The following is a 25,164-nucleotide window of genomic DNA, read 5'->3' as shown; positions in this document are numbered from 1 at the left end:
CACACACACACAGACACAGACACACACACACACACACACACACACACACACACACACACACACACACACACACACACACACACACACACACACACACACACACACAGACGCACACGCACAGATTTAAATACACGGTCAGACACACACGCACGGTACATAATGTGCACTGGGGTTTAAACACAAACACACACACATGATGCACAGTTGAATGCACCGGCGTGGTGCACCAGTGCGAGCACACACTCTTACACTGATGCAGACCCAGACACACAGAACGCACACACACACACACACACACACACACACACACACACACACACACACACACGCACACGCACACGCACACGCACACACACTGAAACACACACACACTGAAACACACACACTTAACCCATTAAGACCTGGAACGCATCTGTGTCACTTTTTGATTTGAGCTAAAAAGCATTATTTAACAATTTGGCTATTCAAAAATAGCAGATCTACAAGCTTGTAGCGCGGCACTGTAGATCTGCTATTTTTGAAAAATCGTGAACATTTTGAATAGATATTTGATATTGAATAGACGCACACACACACACGCACACACACACACACACACGCACACGCACACACACGCGCACACACACACACACACACACACACACATTTAAACATGGATGCGCGCACACTGACAGATATACACAGTATATGCACAGATACAGACACTGTAAACAAGTAAGACGCGCGAACGCTGGAAGCGAACGCAGCTCGAAAATATTGTGTATTTACGGACTTGTAATCCGTGTTATTTCACCGTGATGGGGAGAGAACATTGACATTGTGTGTGTGTGTGTGTGTGTGTGTGTGTGTGTGTGTGTGTGTGTGTGTGTGTGTGTGTGTGTGTGTGTGTGTGTGTGTTGCAGGCTGTTGTGCATTTTAATCAGAGCATTGTCTAAATTCCTGCACTCTGGCGCACTCTGGCGGCTGTACACAGGCAGTGCAGCTACTATATTTCAGCACAGAGTTTCCAGTCACATGGGGGCGCGAGTCAATGAGAGCGCGGCTGTACACAGACCCACACACACACTCACAACCCGAGCACGGTTACATAGTAAGCTCCACTTGGTCGGAGCCTCCTTCCGCGTTCGCAAACAGACACACTTTTACACACACACACACACACTCGCACGCACGCACGCACACACACACACACACACACACACACACACACACACACACACACGCACGCACACGCACACGCACACACAATCTGCACAGGGAAACCCCTGAGTGTTCATTTAACTCAGAGAGCATCTAAACGGACACTTAAGGACACACAATGAAGTGTCATGTGTGTGGATGTGCGTCTCCTTGTGTCTCTGGTGTGTGGGTCAGGCTAAACGCGCAACGCCTGACTCAGGTTTAAACAGTAGCACAGTCATTGAGGAAGCTGTGTGTGTGTGTGTGTGTGTGTGTGTGTGTGTGTGTGTGTGTGTGTGTGTGTGTGTGTGTGTGTGTGTGTGTGTGTGTGTGTGTGTGTGTGTGTGTGTGTGTGTGTGCGGCACTGAAGTGGTTAACAGAGCCAGGGGAGGATCGTGTTACATGGGTTTGGTCCCTACCTCCTCCTGCCTCCTCCTTTCACCATTCTCTCACTTATTCCAGAGAGAGAGAGAGAGAGGGAGAGAGGGAGAGAGAGGGATGCATGCAGCGCTTGACTGCCAGCGACAAAGTAGCTTTTATCTAGAAACACTGCCAGCGTGAGAGAGAGAGAAAAGAGAGAGAAAAGAGAGAGAGAGAGAGAGAGAGAGAGAGAGAGTGGGAAGGCTGGGTGGGATGAAAGGGACAGAGGGAGAGAGAGAGTGACATAAGCAGTCTGAGAAGTGGGAGAAGAGAGAGAGAGAGAGAGAGAGAGAGAGAGAGAGGTGACAGAAAAGAGAGTTGTCTCTCAGTCTACAGCATGGAGTCATGAAGCTCTCTGTGCAACTTGGAATTCCTCTCCAGCACAACCTTAGGACCCTGAACAGGTACTACACACAGCTTCTGTGTGTGTGTGTGCGTGTGTGTGTGTGTGTGTGTGTGCGTGTGTGCGTGCGCGTGCACGTGTGTGTGCGTGTGCGTGTGCGAGAGAGAAAGAGAGAGCATAGTCTATCTTGGTTACTTTGATTTACTGTATGTTATGTTTTGGAGCCTTTTAGATCTATGTGTGTGTTTATGTCTGAGTCTATATATGTATGTGCGTGTGCGTGTGCGTGTGCGTGTGCATGTGCATGTGCATGTGCGCGTGTGTGTGTGTGTGTGTGTGTGTGTGTGTGTGTGTGAGAGAGAGAGTGAGAGAGAGAGAGAGAATGTGTGGGTGTGAGAGAAAGAGTGCTCAACTCGGTACATGTGAGTCCAGCGTGGGTAAAGCTGAATGTGTGTGTTGCTGCTACGTGTGGGGGACTTTCCCCCTTGTGGACATGTAGAGACCGCTGTGGTCACTGTGGAACCTCTCAGCATCTCTGTATGTCTGTCTGTCTCTTATTTATCTCTCTCTCTGAATCTCTCTGTCTCTCTCTCTCTCTCTCTCTCTCTCTCTCTCTCTCTCTCTCTCTCTCTCTCTCTCTCTCTCTCTCTCTCTCTGTCATATATCAGCCTCTATGTGCTTTCTTTGCTCCGCTGACCTGCGGCTAAACTCACAAACATAACTCACTCCCCTGGCCTGGCTGCAGCTGCACACATGTTGCATGTTTTAAATGCTGTCTGCAGCTGTCTCCAACCTGCTGGGGAACTGCTCTTTTTCTTCTGCTAGAGGTTGGGGCCGATACGTGGCCCTCACACCTGTGTCGCACCGCGGGACTGACTTTTTTTTTTTTTTTTTTTAGTCTGATGTCCTGACGGCATTGGGTCTAAAATCATGCTGTCACAGTTAGCATGACACATGCCATATTTGGGTGTGTAGCTGCAGTGGGAACTCCATATATGGTTTTGTCTGAGTCATAGTGAACTCTATATATGGTTATGTCTGAGTCATAGTGACCGGCCAGAGGTCCGCCGTCCACCCATTATTAGCCAATTTTAATATAGGATGTCAAGTAGAACTCTTCTTAGATGTGTTCACATTTTATAAATACAATTACAATGTTAGGGAGTTATTAGATGGTCTTCTCCAGAGCAACTTACACAGTGAACCGTAGTCTACAAACAACAGGTGAAGTAGAGGATAAAGAGTACCAAGAAAACAAGTACAGGTATGTGTTTCAAATTCAAAGTAGTTAGGATAACGATATACAGTATCTATCTAAATAACACAGCCTAACTAGCATCTATCTGGTGTGGATATTTTTTTGTTTGTTAGTTAAAGTCTTATCCTATGCTCTAGGCTGTGTTAGAAGCTATCTTCGACAAATAACAACGTGAGGATGTTATTCAGCCTTGGTCTCATGATATGGTCTGACAATCTGAATACACAGTCAGGACACCATGTCATGCTGGCCTGGTATTCATTGTTTTGAGTACAGCTTGATACTATGACACAAGCTCCCATCTCTTCTGTGTGTACTGTATAACTATGTCTGATCCCTCTGCTTTTCTGCTACTTCTACTACATGACTATCTTGGAATTATAGTGTCTCCGACTCTGTGTGCCTCAACATCCAGATTGAACCAGAATTCCTTGACGCTATCATCTACCATCTACTCCTCTTTCTGCAATCAGTCCATCTCTTTATACTCAAACACAAAAGAAACCCTTCTATAATTTCTACCACAGTAACACCACAGTACAATATGTTGGGTTATGCAGCCTTCTGCTTTTTAAAACTGTATGTTAAGTTACCAGAAAAGCTCTAAACCAGATTTTGTGTGCAAACTTAACTATTAAAGTGATTCAGAACTGGCTCCTGATGTTCCCAGGCAGCGAAGAGCTGAGTGCTTCTTAACGCAGTGTTAATGCTGAACGTCAGCTGGGGCTTTGTTTGAAGTGTGATTTATGATGATCTTTTGGTCTGAGGGGAGAGAGGGCTGGTGCTTCTGTGTTAGGAGTTAGGAGACAGAGACAGGGATAGAGGGAGACAGGGAGTTAGGAGACAGAGACAGGGATAGAGGGAGACAGGGAGTTAGGAGACAGAGACAGGGATAGAGGGAGACAGGGAGTTAGGAGACAGAGACAGGGATAGAGGGAGACAGGGAGTTAGGAGACAGAGACAGGGATAGAGGGAGACAGGGAGTTAGGAGACAGAGACAGGGATAGAGGGAGACAGGTAGTTAGGAGACAGAGAGACAGGGATAGAGGGAGACAAGGGAGTAATCTACACAGTCAAATCCTGTGAAAAATAAGTGTTCATTTTGGCAGGTAAATATATTGCCTTTACATAATCCAGTCTAGCACTTTCATTGTTAAATTAAAACCCTGTGATTTTAGAGTTAGAAGCGTGGGTGTTCTGTCTTGCGTGTTTCTCTATGCGTTCTGTCTTCGTTTGTTGACGGCGATGACTGTGTGTGTGGTTATGGGATTGTGTGTGTGTGTGTGTGTGTGTGTGTGTGTGTGTGTGTGTGTGTGTGTGTGTGTGTGTGTGTGTGTGTGTGTGTGTGTGTGTGTGTGTGTGTGTGTGTGTGTGTGTGTGTGTGTGTGTGTGTGTGGCATTTAGCCATTAGCCCTGCCTGTGGTCTTTCAGGCTGATGTTTGCCAACCGGTCTTGTTTCCTGTCTCCCACATAGCCTCCCATTGCAACGGACACACGCACGCACGCACGCACACACACACACACACACACACACACACACATGGGCGCACCGCTGTGCCATACAAACACATCTACCACACACACAAACTCTCACACGCAGTGTGGTGATGTACCAACACACACTGCTTTATCATATAAAGACACACACACACACACACACACACACACACACACACACACACACACACACACACACACACACACACACACACACACACACACACACACACACACAAACATAGGGAGGGTGTCTTCTCATTATGTGTGTTTGCCGTGTGTCTGTGTCACTGTTTGTCCACGAGAGAAGGAGGAGAGGGTGTGTGTGTGTGTGTGTGTGTGTGTGTGTGTGTGTGTGTGTGTGTGTGTGTGTGTGTGTGGGGGTGTGGGTGTGTGTGTGTGTGTGTGTGTGTGTGTGTGTGTGTGTGTGTGTGTGTGTGTGTGTGTGTGTGTGTGTGTGTGTGTGTGTGTGTGTGTGTGTGTGTGTGTGTTGCTGTGGTAGAAGACAACCATGATGTCACTACTCACACAGCCCTTTGTTCATTTGATGGACAGCCCCATTTAGAGACAGAGAGACTGTGTGCGTGCGTGCGTGCGTGCGTGCGTGCGTGCGTGCGTGCGTGCGTGCGTGCGTGCGTGCGTGCGTGCGTGCGTGCGTGCGTGCGTGCGTGCGTGCGCGTGTGCGTGGCTTCAGCCCAGTTACAATGTGCTACGATAAAGTTGCATGATAAAAGTTTAGATCAATAGACACAACGGAACTTTATTATCACATCACAGGTTTACTGGTGTAAAAGAAAGTGACAGACAGGCAGGCAGGCAGGCAGGCAGGTAGGCAGACAGACAGACAGACAGACAGACAGACAGACAGACAGACAGACAGACAGACAGACAGACAGACAGACAGACAGATTATTTTAATTCTATTCCTTCATATTCTCTCTATTCAGACTCACACTCCATTCACAGAGTTAGATCCAGAACACAAAGTACAGCAGGGCCACGTGGACACATACTGTACACTAAAGTGTTGGATCTGCACATTGTGCTGAATCTCATCAGATGTGTTCATGCTGTTGCACGTTGCCGTATAGCATGAATTCCTGAGGGAGAAGTTGAGGCCTGAGGTTCCGATTGTGGGACCCCCATCTCAAAATATGTTGTTCCAGGGACCCCCAGCAGCAAAGATTTGAGTTACAAATGTTCGCTTTAAAAAAAGTATATATTCAAAGATTTGCACACATTTTTTTTTCTATATTTTTTATCCCGCGATTTTTATAACCCTTATTTTTTCACCCGGTGCCAATTTCTAAGTGATCCTGGGCGCTACACTCCCCTCACCAGCCTAGGGAGGTCAGGGCCGAGCTCATGCCTCCTTCAATGCATGAGAGCCAACTGACCTTCTTGTCACCTTCTTGACAGGGGAGAGTTTCCCTGGTTGGACGTAGCGCGTGGAAGGAACACGTTATTCCAACCAGTTCCTTTCCCCTATATCAGGCGCCCCGGCTGTCATGGGGGAGGCGGTATAGCGACCAGGATTACTACATGTTTTTGTCCCACAACTACTTTTCAATAGCTGTTCTTTAGCCTCAGATGTTAGATATCTACCTAATCGGCTGGCTGCTGCCAGGCTATAGTTTGTTTGTCATGTAGATACAGAACGGCTCCTATAACGTCCTGCAGGTTCAAATCTGTCTTCTCTCTATCTCTCCTACACTGTACGATAACATAGTGAAAGTGATGGTGTTTTGCTAAAGCGAGTCCCTCTCTCTCTCTCTCTCTGTGTGTCCTGTGTGTGTGTGTGTGTGTGTGTGTGTGTGTGTGTGTGTGTGTGTAGCTGGGATGACAGCAGCTCTGTGAGCAGTGGGATCAGTGACAACATCGACACAGATGACATCAACACCAGTTCCTCCTTCTCCTCGTACGCTAACACGCCCGCCGCCCAGCGCAAGGCCCTCAACGGACAGGTAACACACACACTAGTGGTGGGAAAAAAGGTTCATTTCAGTGAACGAACGATTTCGTTCACGTTCACGGCAATGATTCGTTCAAATGATTCGTTCACGTTCTCGTTCAGTAGCGCTATTTTCTAGTGTTCAAAATTTACTTGAGTAAAAGTACAAAAGTATTGGCATCAAAATATACTTAAAGAACCAAAAGTAAAAGTACTAACATATTTGAAAATAGCAGATCTACAAGCTCAAAACGCGTCGCCATGTGACGCGTTGTGAGCTTGTAGATCTGCTATTTTAAAATAGCCTAGGTATAAAATAGGGCTAAAGTGGTTAATGTATGTTTTATAATGTGTGTAAAACACCATCGCGGGAGCGTTTGTTTTAACGTCGCGCGTGAACTTAACAGTTTCAGAAAGTGAACGAGCTCGTTCTCGTTCACGGCAAATGAACTAGTTCTTTTGAACGAATCGATCATGAACGACACATCACTAACGCACGCACACGCACACACGCATGCACAGAAGATATCTCGCCTAGAATTATCCCATCAAGCATCTGTCCCTCATTAGTGCTGTAGCCCAGTGGTTCTCAACCAGTGGTCCGGGGACCACCAGTGGTCCTTTGGGGGGGGGTTCCAGGGGGTCCCCAGCCAAATTAATAGTTAGGAACCAAATTGACCCTTATGTGTCTGGTAACTCTGAGAGTTCATTTAACTCTCTCAGAGTTAAATGAACACTAATGATGATGATACAGTGTAGATTGGGACCCCCCCCCCGAGAAATCAAAATGGTTGAGTCCCTGGCATATCTTTTCAAATGGGGGTCCGTGGGCTAATATGTGTCAATTTGGGGGTCCTTGACGCTGAAAAGGTTGAAAACCACTGCTGTAGACGGTTCCATCTTCAAAGGTCACTCACTAAAACCAAATTAACATATTGAAACGTGACACTAGTGTCTCTCAACAGCAATAAGTGAGAAAAAAACACCTCTTCAGACCTCTTCAGTCTACACAATGGAAGGAGGAAGAGTGCAGTGTGCTAGCTTTAAGCGCGAGTTCTACTTAGTTGCGCGAGAGTGTCGCGCACCAAAAACAGCAGATCTACAAGCTCACAATGCGTCCCGCTGAAACGCGTTGTGAGCTTGTAGAAGTGGCCATTTGCGACGCGCGACACCGGAGCGCAACTTAAGTAGAACTCGCGCTTAAAGCTATAGCACACTGCACTCTTCCTCCTTCCATTGTGCTGTCCCATTATTCCCTCATTTCCCTAAGCCGTTTTTCTTAATGACAGTCGGTTCTCTGCACACAGAGAGAGAGCAACCTGACACTTGCGGTTGTTCCTCCGACTGTCAGCTCCGTGTTGATGTTGAAACTCGCCGCAAGTCATTAAAACACTGACGCAGGAAGCCGCTTCCTTTCAGCAACGTGTTCTCGTCTTACTTTGGAGACTTTGTGGGTAGGGAGATTGGTAGCCGCAATGAAAACTTTGGAGCGCACACACACACACACACACACACACACACACACACACACACACACACACACACATACACACACACACGCACGCACGCACGCACGCACGCACGCACGCACGCACGCGCGCGCGCTACTCATGCAATGTGTATTCCATAGTTCTGATTTTCTCCTCATTACTGTGGAATAATAATCGCACACACACACACACACGCACACACAGACCCCTGCTACAGTGTAGCTGACAGACAGGCGGTCCTCATGATGTCTAAGCATTCATTATTGGCCCAGATGTTGGAGGTGATGTAGGAATAACAAGGAGAGAGCAACACAAAGGGTCCTTTCTCCTCCTCCAGTGGCCCCTCGCTGTGCCAACTACTAGATGAGCAAAACTCTGTCTCCAGAGCTCATCAACCAGACAAACCACTGGCAAGAACAGCTCACACACACTGCTGAACACCACTCAGCTGGTTGTGGTGTGTGTGTGCGTGTGTGTGCGCGTGTGTGTGTAAGTGTTTTATACTTAGTTGTGTGGCGACGATGTCAAACGCCGGAAAATAGCCGATCTACAAGCTCACAGCGCGACACGTTGTTAGCTTGTAGATCTGCTATTTTCCGGCTTTAGACTTGCAGTTAAAAATGCCCCAAATAAATCATAAATCAATCATAAAATCGGCTTCCTAAAATGTCGATGTCATCACGAGTATAGTAATACAGACGCGCGCGCGTGTGTGTGTGTGTGTGTGTGTGTGTGTGTGTGTGTGTGTGTGTGTGTGTGTGTGTGTGCTGGTGAGATGATGACTGCAGTTGGCTGCGATCATAAAACGGGCCTTTAACGCCATCGGCAATAATGCGTCGTAAAGAAGCTTGTTTCACTAGTAATAAAGTCTGTTTATTGGGTGTTTCTGTGCCTGTGCGCGTGTGTGCGTGCGCGTGCGTGTGCGTGTGCGTGTGCGTGTGTGTGTGTGTGTGTGTGTGAATGTGTGTGTGAATGGTTGAATGTAATGCACAATCTATGTAAAGCACTTTGGATAAAAGCGTTATATAAATGCACCATTTACCATTTATCCAGCCCGTGACAGACGCTGAGAAGCACTCGGTGTGCAGCACGGCGGTGAGCCAGGCGTGGTCCGGCGACGAGGTGAAGCGGTCGGACGGCGGGGGTTCAGACAGCGGGGTCAGGATGGAGACGACCTCCAAGTGGAGCCGCCGCAACCCGTCCGACGTGTCGGACGAGTCCGACAAGGGCGGCGGCTCCTCCTCGGGCAGGAAGACGCCCTCCTCCTCCTCCTCCTCCGTGGTGTCCCACACGGGCTCCTGGAGGAGAGGAATGACCACTCAGGTGGGGGTGACGTCCCCCAGAACGAAAAGCACATCCAGCGCCGGTTCCACTGGCCCCACCGCGGCTCTCAAGGGCCACAGCACAGGTAAACGCATCATCCACCTGTTGCCTTCAAGTCACTATCATGCATGTTATTGACTATAACAGGGACGTGCAGAAGGATTTGGAGAGGCAGGGGCTGGAATTTCTCAAGGGCACCTATTGGACTTTACGAACAATTACCATACTTTTAGGCCCAAAAACCCGAAACAGTATCATAACGTGCTTAATGTCCTCAAAGTCACGCACTCAACAAGCTTTGAACTGAGCAGATTGGACCTTCTGTTCCAGAGATAATGGCCAAAACAACTTGAAAACGGCCACTTTCGCCGGTTTTCGATCGCGATTTTCGATTGAGTTTTGGTCATTTGTCGCCCGTTTTTCTTTAATAACACAGGCTAGGAAGGTCGTACGGCGACAAACTAGATACCTGAGGAAAGTTCACTTTGAGCTGCATCCAACACATCCACTGACATTTTCGTCAGCTTTACCGATAGGCCGCAAGGGGCAGTTGAATATATATTTTTGGGTAAAAATAAAATTAAAAAAAATCTGTCTGGAGAGGGCACTTTTTTACCGACGGGTAAAAGGGCAGGGGCTGAAGCCCCCTTTCATGTCTATGTGTGCACGTGCATGGACTATAACCAGTGGTGGAAAAAGTACTCAAATGTTTTACTTAAGTAAAAGTTTCAATACTGCAATGTAGAAGTACTCCGTTACAGGTAAAAGTCCGGAATTCAAAATTTACTTGAGTAAAAAGTACAAAAGTATTGGTATCAAAATGTACTTAAAGTACCAAATGTAAAAGTACTAAAATGTTTGAAAATAGCCTATGTATAAAATAGGGCTAAAGTGGTTGATGTATGTTTTATAATGTAATAATTGATAATAGCAAAGTAACTAGTAACTAAAGTTTTCAAATAATTGTAGTGGAGTAAAAGTACAATATTTGCCTCTGAGATGTAGTGGAGTAGAAGTAAAAGTACTGACAATTTAAAATACTCCAGTAAAGTAAAAAAATACCTCAAAATTGTACTTAAGTAGAGTAGTTGAGTACATGTACTTAGTTACTTTACACCACTGACTATAACCAGCACCACATTCTAATTCACAACATATCGTCTCCCGCTGTCATAGAACGAATCAAACATTATGAATTGTGATGTAAAAAGAATGTACTGTGTTTTGGAATGGTGCCCTTCATTAAAAATCTGATGCAATCATCATCACAAACAGCTCCGTCAAGTAAATGAGAGGCTACTCCCTCCAAGGACCTCTCTCTCCAGCGGCTTTGAGTAGCTGAAATCATTATACATTATAAATAGTTATAAATCATGTAGAGAACATTAAACCCTGCCAGACCTCAGTGGAACCACATATAGTGGGGCAATACTTAGTGTATATTAATGGAGTGCGGCTATTTTGACACAGTGCTTTTTGCACCACAATCTGATGAACAAAATAACATGCATTTCTCTTTGCTACGGTATCCTGAAGAACTGCAGAGAGCCAAGCACTTGTCGATGAAACAGAATCTCAGTGAATTAGGATCTCTACCTTTGTTGTTTTCAGTCAAAACGTTTCTTTGTTTTCTTCTCGACTTTGGTGAAAAGATTTGAAACCAGGCACAGCAAGGTCACCAAGGGCAAAGGTCATGTTGCCAAATGAAAGCCCATATGTGCCTTACCATTTGTTGACATTAGTGAACATGCCTCTATCTCCAACCGTTTTGGAGTTACACATTATGTCATTTTGACCGATGATCTTGACACTCAAAACTTTGAACACTAGGCTAGTGATCATATCGTTCCATGAAGCCATTTCCTTTGTTACCCTAAGCCTATCTGATGTATGTTCCTGTGTGTTTAATTTCATTTTCAATAATGATATCAATCAATCAATCAATCAATACATTGTCTAACAGACAGATCAATACCAATCTCTGGGAGGGCAGGGTAATGAGCAGTGGTGGAAAAAGTACTCAAATTCTATACTTAAGTAAAAGTACCAATACTGCAATATAAAAATACTCTGTTACAAGTAAAAGTCCAGAATAAAAAAAATACTTGAGTAAAAGTACAAAAGTATTGGCATCAAAATGTACTTAAAGTACCAAAAGTAAAAGTACTAAATATTTGAAAATAGCCGATCTACAAGCTCACAACGCGTCGCGATGCGACGCGTTGTGAGCTTGTAGATCTGCTATTTTCAAATAGCCTATGTATAAAATAGGGCTAAAGTGGTTAATGTATGCTTTATCATATCATAGTTTATATCTGAAAAGTAACTAGTAACTAAAGTTTTCAAGTAAATGTAGTGGAGTAAAAGTACAATATTTGCCTCTGAGATGTAGTGGAGTAGAAGTAAAAGTATTGGAAATTGGAAATACTCAAGTAAAGTACAAATACCTCAAAATTGTACTTAAGTACAGTACTTAAGTAAATATACTTAGTTACTTTCCACCACTGCTAATGAGTGACATAAACAACACAGCAGAAGCTGTCTGACCCTATAGCCGTTCCTCCCTACCCTGCAGGTAAAACAGACGACGTCAAGGTGTCAGAGAAGGGCCGCCTGTCTCCTCGCTCCAACGGCCTCCAGCGCTCGCCCTCGGACGCGGGACGCAGCAGCGGCGACGAGGCCAAGAAACAGGCGACCGTCCCCAGTTCCTCAGCGTCCCCCCGCGCCCCGGCGACCACCCACGCCCTCACGCACGCCCCGTCGGACCCTCACGGCCAGCAGACGCACGCGGCGACGTCGCGCACCCCCACCAGCACCTTCGGCTTCAAGAAGCAGACGACGGTGACCGCCAGCGGCGCCACCGTCGCGGGCGGCTCGGCCACGCTGGGGAAGGTGCCCAAGTCGGCCGCCCGGTCGCTGGCGGCGAGCCTGAAGGCCAGCGGGCAGGAGGGGGCGTTGTTGGCGTCGGCTCTGGGTCACCACCACCACCACCACGACGACAGTTTCCTGTCGGCCGGTGGCGCCCGCTCCACCCTGCAGTACCGCAGCCTGCCCAGGCCGGGGCGCTCGGGCGGCGGCGGCGGCGCCGCGCGCAACGGAAACCGCTCATCCACCAGCAGCATCGAGGCGGCCGTGCTCTCCGTCACGTCGCACGCCAAGAGCTCGGTCGCCGCCATCGCCAAGGCCAACGGTATCCTTCTGGCCAATCAGACGGACCGGGAGAAGGGCGCGTCGGAGACGGACGGCGGCCCGCGGGCGGCCGGGGCGACCGCCGCCGCCGCGCCGTTGACGGGAAGACAGCAGGTGTCCTCGCCGACGCTGCGCAGGTAAACACACACGCGAGCGCGTTTACATACGCAAACACACATACATGTACAAACCAAATCCATACTTAGTCATCAAAATCAAGGCCAGTGGTGGAAAAAGTACTCAAATTCTTTACTTAAGTAAAAGTACCAATACTGCAATATAAAAATACTCTGTTACAAGTAAAAGTCTAGAATTCAAAATTTACTTGAGTAAAAGTACAAAAGTATTGGCATCAAAATGTACTTCGAGTACCAAGAGTAAAAGTACTAAATATTTGAAAATAGCCGATCTACAAGCTCACAACGCGTCGCAATGCGACGCGTTGTGAGCTTGTAGATCTGCTATTTTCAAATAGCCTAGGTATAAAATAGGGTTAAAGTGGTTAATGTGTGTTTCATTATATCATAGTTTATATCTGAATAGTAACTAGTAACTAAAGTTATCAAATAATTGTAGTAGAGTAAAAAGTACAATATTTGCCTCTGAGATGTAGTGGAGTAGAAGTAAAAGTACTGAAAATTGGAAATACTCAAGTAAAGTACAAATACCTCAAAATTGTACTTAAGTACAGTACTTAAGTAAATGTACTTAGTTACTTTCCACCACTGATCAAGGCTCCACCAAAATTCGAATGGTCTTTGCTAAATCTGTTCCGCGGCTGGCCTGCCCCCAGGGTTGCAAACGGCTCACTCCTTCTTTGAGCTTTGCCAGGTCTCTTGTGAGTGGCATCCTCCATGTGATCGTATCCCTGGATCCACACCTCATTTTTGAGTGGTGCCAACCACTCCTACATTTGACCATGTGTGTGTGTGTGTGTGTCTGTCCGTCCGTATGTTTGCGGAAAAGGTTTGTGTCTGGCCTCAACAGCTGCAGCTGATTGCAACACAAAGATGCAACCAGTTACACTAATTAAACACAAACAGGAGTGCAACACATGTGCATAATGAACTCATCGAAGGCACCACTCACTTCACACTGGGTGTGATTTTTAGGTTATTATCATGAATTATTTCAAACTGTATATTGATATTTTATATTTATACGCACACGCACACACGCACACACACACACACACACACACACACACACACGCACACACACACACACACACACAGACAGACAGGTTAAATGAGGCCAGTGTGTGAAAGGGAGGCCTTGAGCGATGCCGATGAGCTGCCAACAACAGCCCCCCCCCCCCCTCCCTTCATGGAGCTCACATTGTGGTGTGTGTGTGTGTGGTAACGGGACACGGCTCTTACCTCAGTGCTCAGCTCTCTCTAATCTGTGGGAGTGATAAACTCTTCAAAGAGCCCTGTTTGCTACCATGTTATCACAGCCTGCAGTCATCACAGCCTGCATTTAAGACTTAACCCTTTAAGACCGGGAACGCATCTGTGTCAGTTTTTAGATTTCTTTGAGCTATTCAAAAATAGCAGATATACAAGCTCATAGCGCGGCACCGAGTGCCGCGCTATGAGCTTGTAGATCTGCTATTATTTTATTTTTTTCATGAAAATTTGTGCAAATCTTTGCATATATTTTTCTTAAAGACAATTTTTTTTACTCAAATCTTTGCTTCTGGGGGATTCTACAAATGTCTTCTAAATCCTAACAGTTGTTTTTTTAAACGTGTGTTGCTATAAAACTAAAACTTTTTTCATGTCAAGGACCCCCGAAATTATATGTATTTGGCCGCGGACCCCCATCTCAAAATATTTTGTTCCAGGGACCCCCCAGAAGCAAAGATTTGAGTTACAAATGTATATATATTCAAAGATTTGCACACATTTTCACGATTTTTCCCCCAAAAATAGTAGATCTACAAGCTCATAGCGTGGCACTCGGTGCTGCGCTATGAGCTTGTAGATCTGCTATTTTTGAATAGCCAAATAAATTGGTCTTAAAGGGTTAAACCCAGGAGTTTCACACAGGGACAGAGAGAGAGAGAGAGTTGGTTGTGTGTTTGTGCGTGTGCGTGTGCGTGTTTGTGTGTGTGTGTGTGTGTGTGTGTGTGTGAGAGTGCTGGATGTCAGCCCACCACCTATCCTGTCCTGTTACACAGACGCTGAAGCCACACTACTAGCATAATGTGTGATCTCACGCTGTACAGTACATTTACAGTGTATTATTCACATTTTAACTGACACACTATAGAGCCACTTGAAACACAGTAACAGGTAGGGGGGCTCAGAAACACTTTGAAACGACACCCGACTGCAGTGGGATCAGAACCCAGGACTTTTTTGTTATGGAGTTATGGTCTGCATAAACCCTACACCGAACACAGCCTCCTTTCTCCCCTCCCCTCTCGGTGATTGAACTTTTGTCCCATTCTACATGCCTTTGATTTATAATCTAGAGAGATTTGTGCTCCTTCTTGCGTCAATACCTTCATGTTTTTACCAGCTGCTTGCAAAGCGCTGGTCTAAGAAGAGACTGACCTACTAGTCATCCTCGACAGATTCGCAACAGATTCGCAACAGATTCGCAACATGTTTTAAATCATTGGCTATCCTGGCTGTCCTTCACTCCTTCAAGCCAATGGGGACACTTCCCCGTTTTGCCTGTCCTTTAAGCCAATGGGGAGACGGGCCGTCCTCCCATGCTATGGGATCTTGCCAGATTCTGTGAGAGAAATAAACAACACTGCTAGCGGCTCCCCATTGGCTTAGACCTGTCTAAGCCAATGGGGAGCCACTAGCAGTGTTGCCAGATTCTGTGCGACAAATCAGCAACAGGTCTATGAAAACAAGCCGCGCATACACTGCTCACACACACACACACACACACACACACACACACACACACACACACACACACACACACACACACACACACACACACACACACACACACACACACACACACACACACACACACAGAGAAAAAATAAAGCATGCAGCTGGTTTAATATGACTGTCAGTCATCATTACTTGTTTTTGTATGTACACTCTCAATCCCTCTCGCTCTCTCTCCCTCTCTCCCTCCCTCCCCTCCTGTTCCCCCGCTGCCCGGCACGCATGCACTCCTGGCAGGTTGTTTGGTGGGAAGAGCAGTAAGCAGGCTCCAGTCACCACAGCAGAGAGCCTGAAGAGCTCCACGGTCATCTCCAACCCCCACGCCACCTTGGAGGCCCCTCATGGGGGAGGCCTGGTGGACAGTGAGACCTGCGGCTCCCTGTTTGGTGGCAGAGCCCTGGGCTCCGGGATGGGGACACTGGGCAGTGAGCAGGTGAGAGGATCTGCATTAACAGGTTATGAAGAAGGCTAAAGAGAGATTTTCAGAGCACCTTCGTGGATTCCTGTGTATCTGACTGATTTTGGTGACCCCATGTGCTTACATTATCTCAACCATTAGGTCAAATCAGGGACGCAGAGAGCATTTGAGAACCAAGGGGGAACCAAGACGTTTCCCTTTTATTTCGGGTTTTTCTTACTTTAATTCGGTTGATTTGGTTAATTCGGTACAAAAAGATGTACTCCATGAAGTGTAGATGTGTGGCAAAAGGAAACGTCTCTCCATCGCGCACCTCTCCATTCAGAAATGGATAACAAGAACCGTCGTCCTAAAACACCCTCGCCCCGGGTCTAATCCGGCGGCCTCGGACCGCGGAAAAAATGGGGCAGTGTGTTTTAGGACGAGCATTCCGTTTTCCACCCGTGAAGAACCTCCGTCTCGTCGGAGGTTTCTCTATTGCATACCAGATATATCTCAAAACGTAATGGGCAGATTGCAGGTTGAACTCTACTGATGTAGGCAGCCCCATGGCTTTTTGTCTATAGCGCCACCATTAGGCCGTAACTTCTAGTTGAGTATTATACTCAACCCCTGGACGTCATGCTCCTTATAATAAGGAGCATGACGTCTAGGGGCCGTTAGAGGGGCTTTTAATCTTGTTTAGACAATGATCAGAATCAGATACATGGTTATGTTTGTTTCTTTGCTATCGTGCACAGTTAAATAAAGGAGCTTTTAAAGGGGTACTGTGCAAGTCCCAAAATAACGATTTTTTTGCAACATCTGCTGGTCACTACCGTCATTGCAGGTCTTTAGCAGATTCCTTCATTTCCCAGAATTCCATTTGTTTTCACCGGAAGGCGGAAGCGTTTCAAAAAACGTTCTTTTTGTTGTTTTATACTATCTGCGGATCGTTTCTCTTAGCCAGCTGAGCTTTAGTTACCGTGAGCTGGGTTTTCTTTTGCTGTTGTTTTTCCATCTTCAAATCCTATAATGCCATAAAAACAGCGTGATATTCCTTTTTATTACTAGCGGTAGTTCCGGGACAAACAGGAAACTGGTGCGTTTCCGTTTCCGTTTTCGCGGGAAAGACGCCCCTGTCCACTTTCGATAGAGAATGTGTTTATAAAAGGCTTTCGGGGGCAAAATTCATGGAATGGGTGTTGTGAAACATTTGCCACTCACAAAAGATATAAAATTTAACTTTAGTTTTTTTGAAAAAGTTACCTAGAATTTAAACTTTAAATTCTCAATTATTTTCCTCTCTGCTCCATCGCAGGCCTCCAGCCCAGGGTCCGTGTACTCCTCCACGGGCCCCTCCAACAGCCTGACGTGGGGCACCACCATGTCGTGCTCGTCGGGAGCCCAGAGCAGGGAGGGCACGCTGGGCGGCCACAGCGTGGGCACGGGCAGCCTCGGGTACCCCTCGGTGAGCAGCATGCACACCAGCAGCGAGTCCATCGACATGATGAGCCTGGGCAGCGCCGGCCACGGAGGCACCGGCGGCCACCACAACGGCGTTCACGGCAGGGAAGACACGCTCTCCGCCCTGGGCCGGGCGGGCAGCGTGAAGACGGGCATGTCAGAGAGGTGAGGATGGAACAGGAAAGGGGGGCTGGTGAAGGAATAATAGGAAGGAAGGAATTTGTTTTAATTCTTTGTATGTTAAACATGTTAGATGTAGCTGTTAGCCTACATGTTACAGTACGTTACAGTAAATGTTACTTACACGTACATTACATTGCTGTGTTTGTGTTTCTGATGGCTGTATGGGCTAAACATTATTTCCTTACAGCGGTGGCGTACACACCTTATTACACATGGGTTTTCAGATCAAAAGGGCCCTGGCACGCATGCTCGCGCACGGAGCGAAACATTCCGGGTTTTAGCGTTTTATTTTATTTTATTGTTACTTTAAATCGGTTAATTTGGTTAATTCGGTCCACAGAGCTAGATAGGGCCCCTAATATATTGGAAATGACTAAAAGTACATATAATAATATAATTTGTATGTATATAATATGGGTGCCCATTTTTATATATTAAAAATAAAAATCCTCGCCAGCAGGGGGGCCCCCTTGCGGTGAAATCCCGCGTATGGGTTTACATAACCCAGCAACCGCTGCCTTACAGACTTATAAAAATATATCTAGAACACTAAAGAACAGGGGCACTTGTCAAGGAGAGATTGATGCTCAGGGCTACCATTTGAAAGTACCTGCACCAGCCAGTGTTTGCTATCCGCACAATCCCTTAAACCAGAACGTGAGCTATGCTAACATTAACAATGAATGAAAGGCATGCAGTGCTCAAGTTGAGATGCACACTGAAACACTTAGCGTTGCGGTACCAAGGAAGGGTGGTTATGAACCATCAACTATGCTGAGTTAGCAAAGGATATGATGAGGTACCTTTATTTGTTGTAGCGATGTTGTTTTCTTTTGATGATGATGGGAAAAGGCTCCCAGGTTCCCATTGTCATTTCTGAGCCTCTGAGGTATAGTTACATCATTACGGGACCGTTCCATCCTGACCAGCTAAATGTGTAATGTGACAGGAATGTCTGAGGGGTAATTCTATAGCCGCTGGATTCAAAGCGGTGCACAGAGGCTTGCCGTAGGTATGACATCATCCCAGCAGTGTCCTAATATCATCGGTGTATTCCACGGTGCTAAAAGAAAACCCCAAAACAAATCCATTTCACGTACATGTTTCAAAATGTTCAAAAATGTGTGCCTGCCCCCAAAAATGTTTGGAAAACATATTTTTCACACTGAAAATATATGCTTTCAGAAATATATTTCACATACATTTTGGCCTCTCCAAATATACAAACAGGAATGTCCAAAATATGTTTTATGGCTATTCGTGAACATTTTGAAACATGTCTTTTTTCCTGTATGGAATTGTTGAAGTTTCTCACAGTTCAGATTCCTCCTTTCTCTCTCTTCTCTAAATCTCTTTCTCTTATGTTTGTTGTGTGTCTTCCTGTCCCCTTCCTCCCTGTCAGTCCTCTGTCCTCCCCCTCCGGCAGCCCTAAATTCAGCCGAAACACTTTACCCAGGAAGCAGGACAGGTAAAAAGTACCTGTGTGCTTATGACCACACCATGGCTATGGTGTGTGTGTGTGTGTGTGTGTGTGTGTGTGTGTGTGTGTGTGTGTGTGTGTGTGTGTGTGTGTGTGTGTGTGTGTGTGTGTGTGTGTGTGTGTGTGTGTGTGTGTGTGTGTGTGTGTGTGTGTGTGTGTGTGTGTGTGTGTGTGTGTGTGTGTGTGTGTGTGTGTGTGTGTGTGCGTGTGTTAGAGAGAGAGAGAGAGAGAGAGAGAGAGAGAGAGAGGTGGTGAGACAGAACCAGTGTGTATGTGTCAGTATACGTGCATATGTTTGCTTCAGTACAGAGGCATTGCAGCAGCCTGCTTTGGTCTCCTCCATTCCTATTTATGTGCTGCCACCCTGTGGTAAAATTTTTGTTAGCCATCAAACACATGAGCTACTGTAGGAAGTAGGCGTTGCATTCTTTTTTTTAAATGCAATTAATTAATTAATTGCATTAAAGTAACTTAAAGTTGTTGTTCTGCTGATATTTAACGTGAAGATGTCAAATCTGACACAAAATTTACCAATGCGTTCTTTGTGTAAAGATCTTGGGCAGGACAATTTCCGGCAGCTCATCGGAACATGCCGAAATGCGCCATTTTACCCAATTTTTCAAGGATTCATGTTAGATATCGGCAACTTTCACCTTTAACGAAATATGCAACAACTTATCAGCAATGAATGGTCTGCATATATATATACCATAGATATGCAACCTCCCCATCCCTTCCCCTCTTTTTTACGTCTTCTTTCTCTGAGATGTTTCTCTCTGATGCTCCCACAGTGGGCCACACTGTGGCAGAAACACTCTGCCTAAGAAAGGACTCAGGTATGCAGGGCGCCATCTTGTGTCTGCACCGTGGAAAGACTGCTGCACTTCATGCACACAAACGCACACCCGCCTATACCCAACGCACACAGCTTCTCTAGCCCTGAAACATGAACCGAAAGTTCCTGGTTTTCGATTTTTGACATTTACAACTCTCACATTTACATAAACGTTCAGATTTCAAATATAAAGTGCTTACCCACGAGCCACGGATGTTACAAGTTGATCCGACCCGCGATAAGTACCCGTATCTCCCGTATTGTTCAATAAAAAGCATTTTAATCCGATCATCAGAGTGCAATACACTTCCCAACCATTAGTGTGGCATAGTTGAAAGCATCGGAGAAAATTTGGAGAAAATGGCCGGCGATCGGATTAAAATGCTTTTTATTGAACAATACGGGAGATACGGGTACTTATCGCGGGTCGCATCAACTTGTAACATCAGTGGCTCATGGGTAAGCACTTTATATTTGAAATCTGAACGTTTATGTACATGTGAGAGTTGTAAATAAATCGAAAACCAGGAACTTTCGGTTCCATGATGCTTGTGACAGACGAGCGTCATGTGAACCATGGCTAACAGCTTCTCCTGTGTCTCATTCACTTTATCACGGCTTGTGCTCCACACTTCATGTTGCTGTTGCTGTTTCATTGCTTTTGGCACCTTTGGAACGTTTTGTGTTGTGCTTTCGGTGAAGTGGCATGTCACTTGTGGTCATCACACGGGGCCGTCACGCTGTCATACAATTCACTGCTTAATTTCGGGGTGCAATTTCTTTATCTGTCTGCATTTTTTTCTCCACTTGTCGGCTTGTTTGTCGCACCCGGCCTAAAGTCAGTTTGTGTGTTCACGCTGTGTGGTCATCCATGTTTTGACCTGTGATTAATCAGACGGTAGACCCAGGCTAATTAATGCTGGTGCTTATCAGGCTGTTTAGGCCAGTGGTTCTCAACTGGTTTCCCACTGGGACCTGAATTTGTCATTAAGTGAATTTGTCATCAAGTCACGACCATTACATTGCCTATGTCTGTTCATTGAGGTGTCTCTTGTCCACTTGACACATGTTTTGGGGTCCAGAACCACTTGTAAGAAATTAGTTTTAATGGTCAGTAAATCCAGTAAATCTCTGCTGTCCGGCAGAAACCAGCTAACTCCAAAATGTTCGTTTTTCAGGAAATGAAAAAGAGTGGAGTTAGGAGGTTTTGTTCATCGTTGATAAGAACAGCTGAATGGACCTCCAAGCTCACAATGAGGTTGGAGGTCAAAAGGGGGTGGAGCCTGGAGTCAACACCAGCCAAAACCAGCTAACTCCGGTCGACTTAGCTGGTTTAGCAGAAAGCTTGAGGATCCAATGGAGTTAGCTGGTTTTGTCAGAAGCGCTTTTTTTTCTTTTAAAGTTTTATCCCGCGATTTTTGTAACCCATTTTTTTCACCCGGTGCCAATTTCCTGAGTGATCCTGGGCGCTACACCTGCCCTACACCAGCGCTACACCAGTCCCCTTCAGCCTAGGGAGGCCAGGGCCGAGCTCATGCTTCCTTCAATGCATAGAGACACACGGCCGGAAGCGGAAGGCCTACAAATCCACGCCCACTTTTGACACTCGGGGTCCGTTAGAACGATGAACTGCAGCTCTCAATGCAATCTCTATGAGAGGCATTGTAAAATACCGTCATTTCACTGGTTAACTACTGAGGCTGTAGCGATTTTTTTTGTTTTCTAATAATCTGTCCCATTTGTTTAATTTGTCCTTTTTAATGTCCTATATCTTTCATCTCGATAGACTACCCACAATATACTATAATATACTCCATCAGTATGTCAAAACCGCTAGCATCGGAGATCCAGAGTTTAAGTGGTCGCATGGTATATACGTCACGGACGCATCCCTTGAGGTTTTCAATACCCAGAAAACTGACGAAAGTGGCTGTTTTCAATAGGTTTTGGTCATTATCTCTGGAACAGAAGGTCCAATCTGCTCAGTTCAAATCTTTTTGGGTAATTTTTATTTATTTAGGGGAGGCGAGATCTTAGTTGGGCAGGCGACCGCCTCTCCTGCCTCTACAGTGGGTACGCCACTGGTCGGCGCTCGGCGCTCGTAAAGACAGTGATGTCACTGAAATGCCCGTCTGCTGTCTACCCTCTGCTGTGTTAGCATTATGGGTAACTCGTTAAAGTGGCAAATTAAATGTGAAACACATCAACTATTAAGAAAACAAGAAGATATGTTGACAAAGACACTCCATACATTTGGAAACATATTTTTATTTAAATCAATATCGTCTTCAGTTAATGCAGGATAATTTATAAGTAGGCTAACTTTCATATCCTCTCATAGGGAATGCATTGGCAGCTGCAGTTCATCGTTCTAACGGACCTCGAGTAGCGGCGCTGTCTCAAAAGTGGGCGTGAAATTTGTTGTCCCCGTGTGTCTCTATGAGAGCCAACTGACCTTCTTGTTATTCCAACCAGTTCCCTTCCCCTCCATCAGGTGCCCCGGCTGTCATGGGGGAGGCAGTATAGCGACCAGGATTACTACATGTTTTTGTGAGGGTATTAACTACCTACCCTGTCAGAAGCGCTTTTTTTAATGCTTTTCATTGGTTCAATATTTTTTTTACCAACACACAAACGTAAAGGGTGTTCAAATGGCCCTGATTTATGAAAAAAAAAATCAAAAGCGTCAAAATAGGGTTAGCTGGTTTCTGCCGGACAGCTACAAAATAAAAGCCACCCTCCTCCCCTGATGCTTGCGTGACGCCACTGATTCCAAACAGCTATAACTCTGGTGTTGTTTCTCCTCTGATTTTCACCCTTTAAACATTTAACTTCCTCTTCTCGCCCAGGTACGGCCCATCTCCCCAGCTACGCAGTCACGAGGAGGCACGGGATTGGCTGCGGTCCCACTCGACCAGCGGGCTCCAGGACTCGGCCAGCAACTCGCCCTTCTCCCCCGGGTCCAGCCTCACCTCCCCCTCTGGAACCCGCTTCAACTTCGGACAGCTCGGTAAGGATCCTGCTTAATATCTCTTGTTCATATTTAACTGGACTGTGCTCAGCCAGAATCCAGGGGGCACTTCTCATGCATGTCATGCACATTTGGTTTTGTACTGCAGATTTGTTGTCATCGTACACCTAAATGTATGCTAGGGCATTTTCTTGTTGGTACTATATCCTTGAAAAGAGGGGAAGTCCGCACACCGTTTAGCTCCCAGTAGAACATTTTATTAAATAGTTAGGCAACGTTTTGACCGCAAAGGGTCTTCATCAGGTCTGATACATTGACGAAGACCCTTTGCGGTCGAAACGTTGCCTGTCACTCGCTTTATTTACGCATTGTTTCGTCTACTTTTCATTGCTCACTATACATTTGCCTCTTTGGAGCATAATTATTTCCGTCCAACAATATTTTGGCACAGTAGCGACCACACCGGAAGGGGAAACCCTTTAGCACAGCGTTTAGCGTTAGCCAAAAATTTCTCATAGTATTTACACATTATGTCTTTGCAGTCCCTATTCCCACCGCAGTCACGCTGATATGTCCGTCATTGTCGTGCCATGTACATACCAAACAAAACATTATTACCCACGCTATCGTCTTACCGTCTATAAACAACAATTCTGCGGGACCAAAAGTTAGGTTACCAGATTCTGCGCGAGAAACAAGCGACGTCACGCTAGATGGGAGGCCTGCGCAGCGGGCCAAACTTCTAGTTTAATAAAATGTTCTACTGGGAGCTAAACGGTGTGCGGACTTCCCCTCTTTCCCTGATGTACGTATCGTTGTCCAGCACCCGATAAGTTGTTTTGGGATGTGCGTGCTTACCCCTGGATTCTACTATATCCCTGAACATGCGTCCATATACTTTGTTGATACTTTAGTCAGGCATTAATCATTGCTGGTCTCTGCACCACACGCCAAAGCAAAGTCCTCGTATGAATCTCTGCAGGTGGTTCAGTGAATAGAGAACCCTCTCTCCGCTCTCTCTCTGTGGCTCTTGGTGACTGACTGTAATGTTTTGTTTTCTTTGTAGCGTCCAGTCCTACCTCGGCGGCTCAGATCAACCTGGCCAGCCTGCGCAACAACAGCCTGACCAATCAGGACGTCTCCTTCGACCCTTGCAGCGACACCCGCCTCAGGAACTCCTGCATGTCTCTGGACGAGAAGACGCGCACCATGAGTCGCTCAGGGTCCTTCAGGGACGGCTTTGAAGAGGGTACGATCTTTGAGGATGAGAGGATATGGCCAGATGAATGTGTTAATGGACAGACAAAGATGGACGAATGGAAGGCGGTCATATAGGTAGATAGATAGAGAGATAGAGAGATAGAGAGATGAATATGGATGGAGGGTCGAGAGAGGAATGGGTGGTTGGATAGAAAATTGGAAATACTCAAAATTGTACCTAAGTACAGTACTTGAATAAATGTACTTAGTTACTTTACACCACTGCGTACGGACGGACGGACGGACGAGAGCTAGCAAAACAATTATCTGACTAGATGAGCCCCGTTCAGCTCCTCCTATCCGTGGATATCTCAAATCCATAATTAGGCTTAATCCTTTTCCAAGACTTGTATACCTCTCTGTCTCTCTCTGCCATTCTCTCTCTCTGCCATGCCATACCCTGAGGGTAGCAGAAGTAGCTGTTTATCTGTTTAGAGCATATTAGGAGGAGATTACATGCGCTACTCTTGGGAAAAGCTCCCTCTATCTCAGTCAACAAGTCGATAATCCGCTTCTGGATTCGCCATTGTTTGTTTGCCCATAAGCTGCATGGTTTCATTTTATCGCTTTAGCAAAACAGCTTCAGGCCTGGCTCTCTTCCAACCAGTGCTGGCAGACAGACAGACCACCAGTCCAACCCCCCCCGCCCCCCCCCCGCCCAACATCCTGCACCCACCACCCAACATCCCGCTCTTACTGGGTCTGGGTGCCTGGTCCTCAAGGCCAGGCACATACGGCGCTTTGATTTAAATGACATCAGCCAAGTCTTGGAGAGAGAGAGAGAGAGAGAGAGAGAGAGAGAGAGAGAGAGAGAGAGAGAGAGAGAGAGAGAGAGAGAGAGAGAGAGAGAGAGGAGAGAGAGGGGGAGAGAGAGGGGGAGAGAGAGGGGGAGAGAGAGAGGGAGGAAGAAAGGAAGGAAGGAAGGGGGAACGGAAGAGTACAGAGTCAAGCTGAGAGGCTATTCTGGAGCGAGAGAAGTGATGGAGAGAGCCGGGAATGAGGG

General features: G+C 46.3%; 1 protein-coding gene across 1 annotated transcript in view; it reads left to right on the top strand.

Moving 5' to 3' along the window:
• nav2a (neuron navigator 2a) overlaps positions 1–25,164 on the top strand; it is a gene marked incomplete at its 5' end in the record, with an annotated part of 147,913 nt that overhangs the window by 95,310 nt on the left and 27,439 nt on the right. Inside the window, 9 exon segments of the mRNA XM_080431960.1 lie at positions 6,532–6,661; positions 9,192–9,546; positions 12,037–12,787; positions 15,806–16,001; positions 17,287–17,597; positions 19,018–19,083; positions 19,887–19,931; positions 22,780–22,940; positions 23,968–24,150. Coding sequence (XP_080288086.1) covers positions 6,532–6,661; positions 9,192–9,546; positions 12,037–12,787; positions 15,806–16,001; positions 17,287–17,597; positions 19,018–19,083; positions 19,887–19,931; positions 22,780–22,940; positions 23,968–24,150 — 2,198 coding nt within the window.

Source organism: Gymnoscopelus braueri (assembly GCF_963280865.1).
Source record: "Gymnoscopelus braueri genome assembly, chromosome: 1".
In the NCBI taxonomy this organism is placed as follows: domain Eukaryota; kingdom Metazoa; phylum Chordata; class Actinopteri; order Myctophiformes; family Myctophidae; genus Gymnoscopelus; species Gymnoscopelus braueri.
Note: the sequence above shows the minus strand (reverse complement) of the source record. Positions and strands in the feature narration are given on the sequence as shown.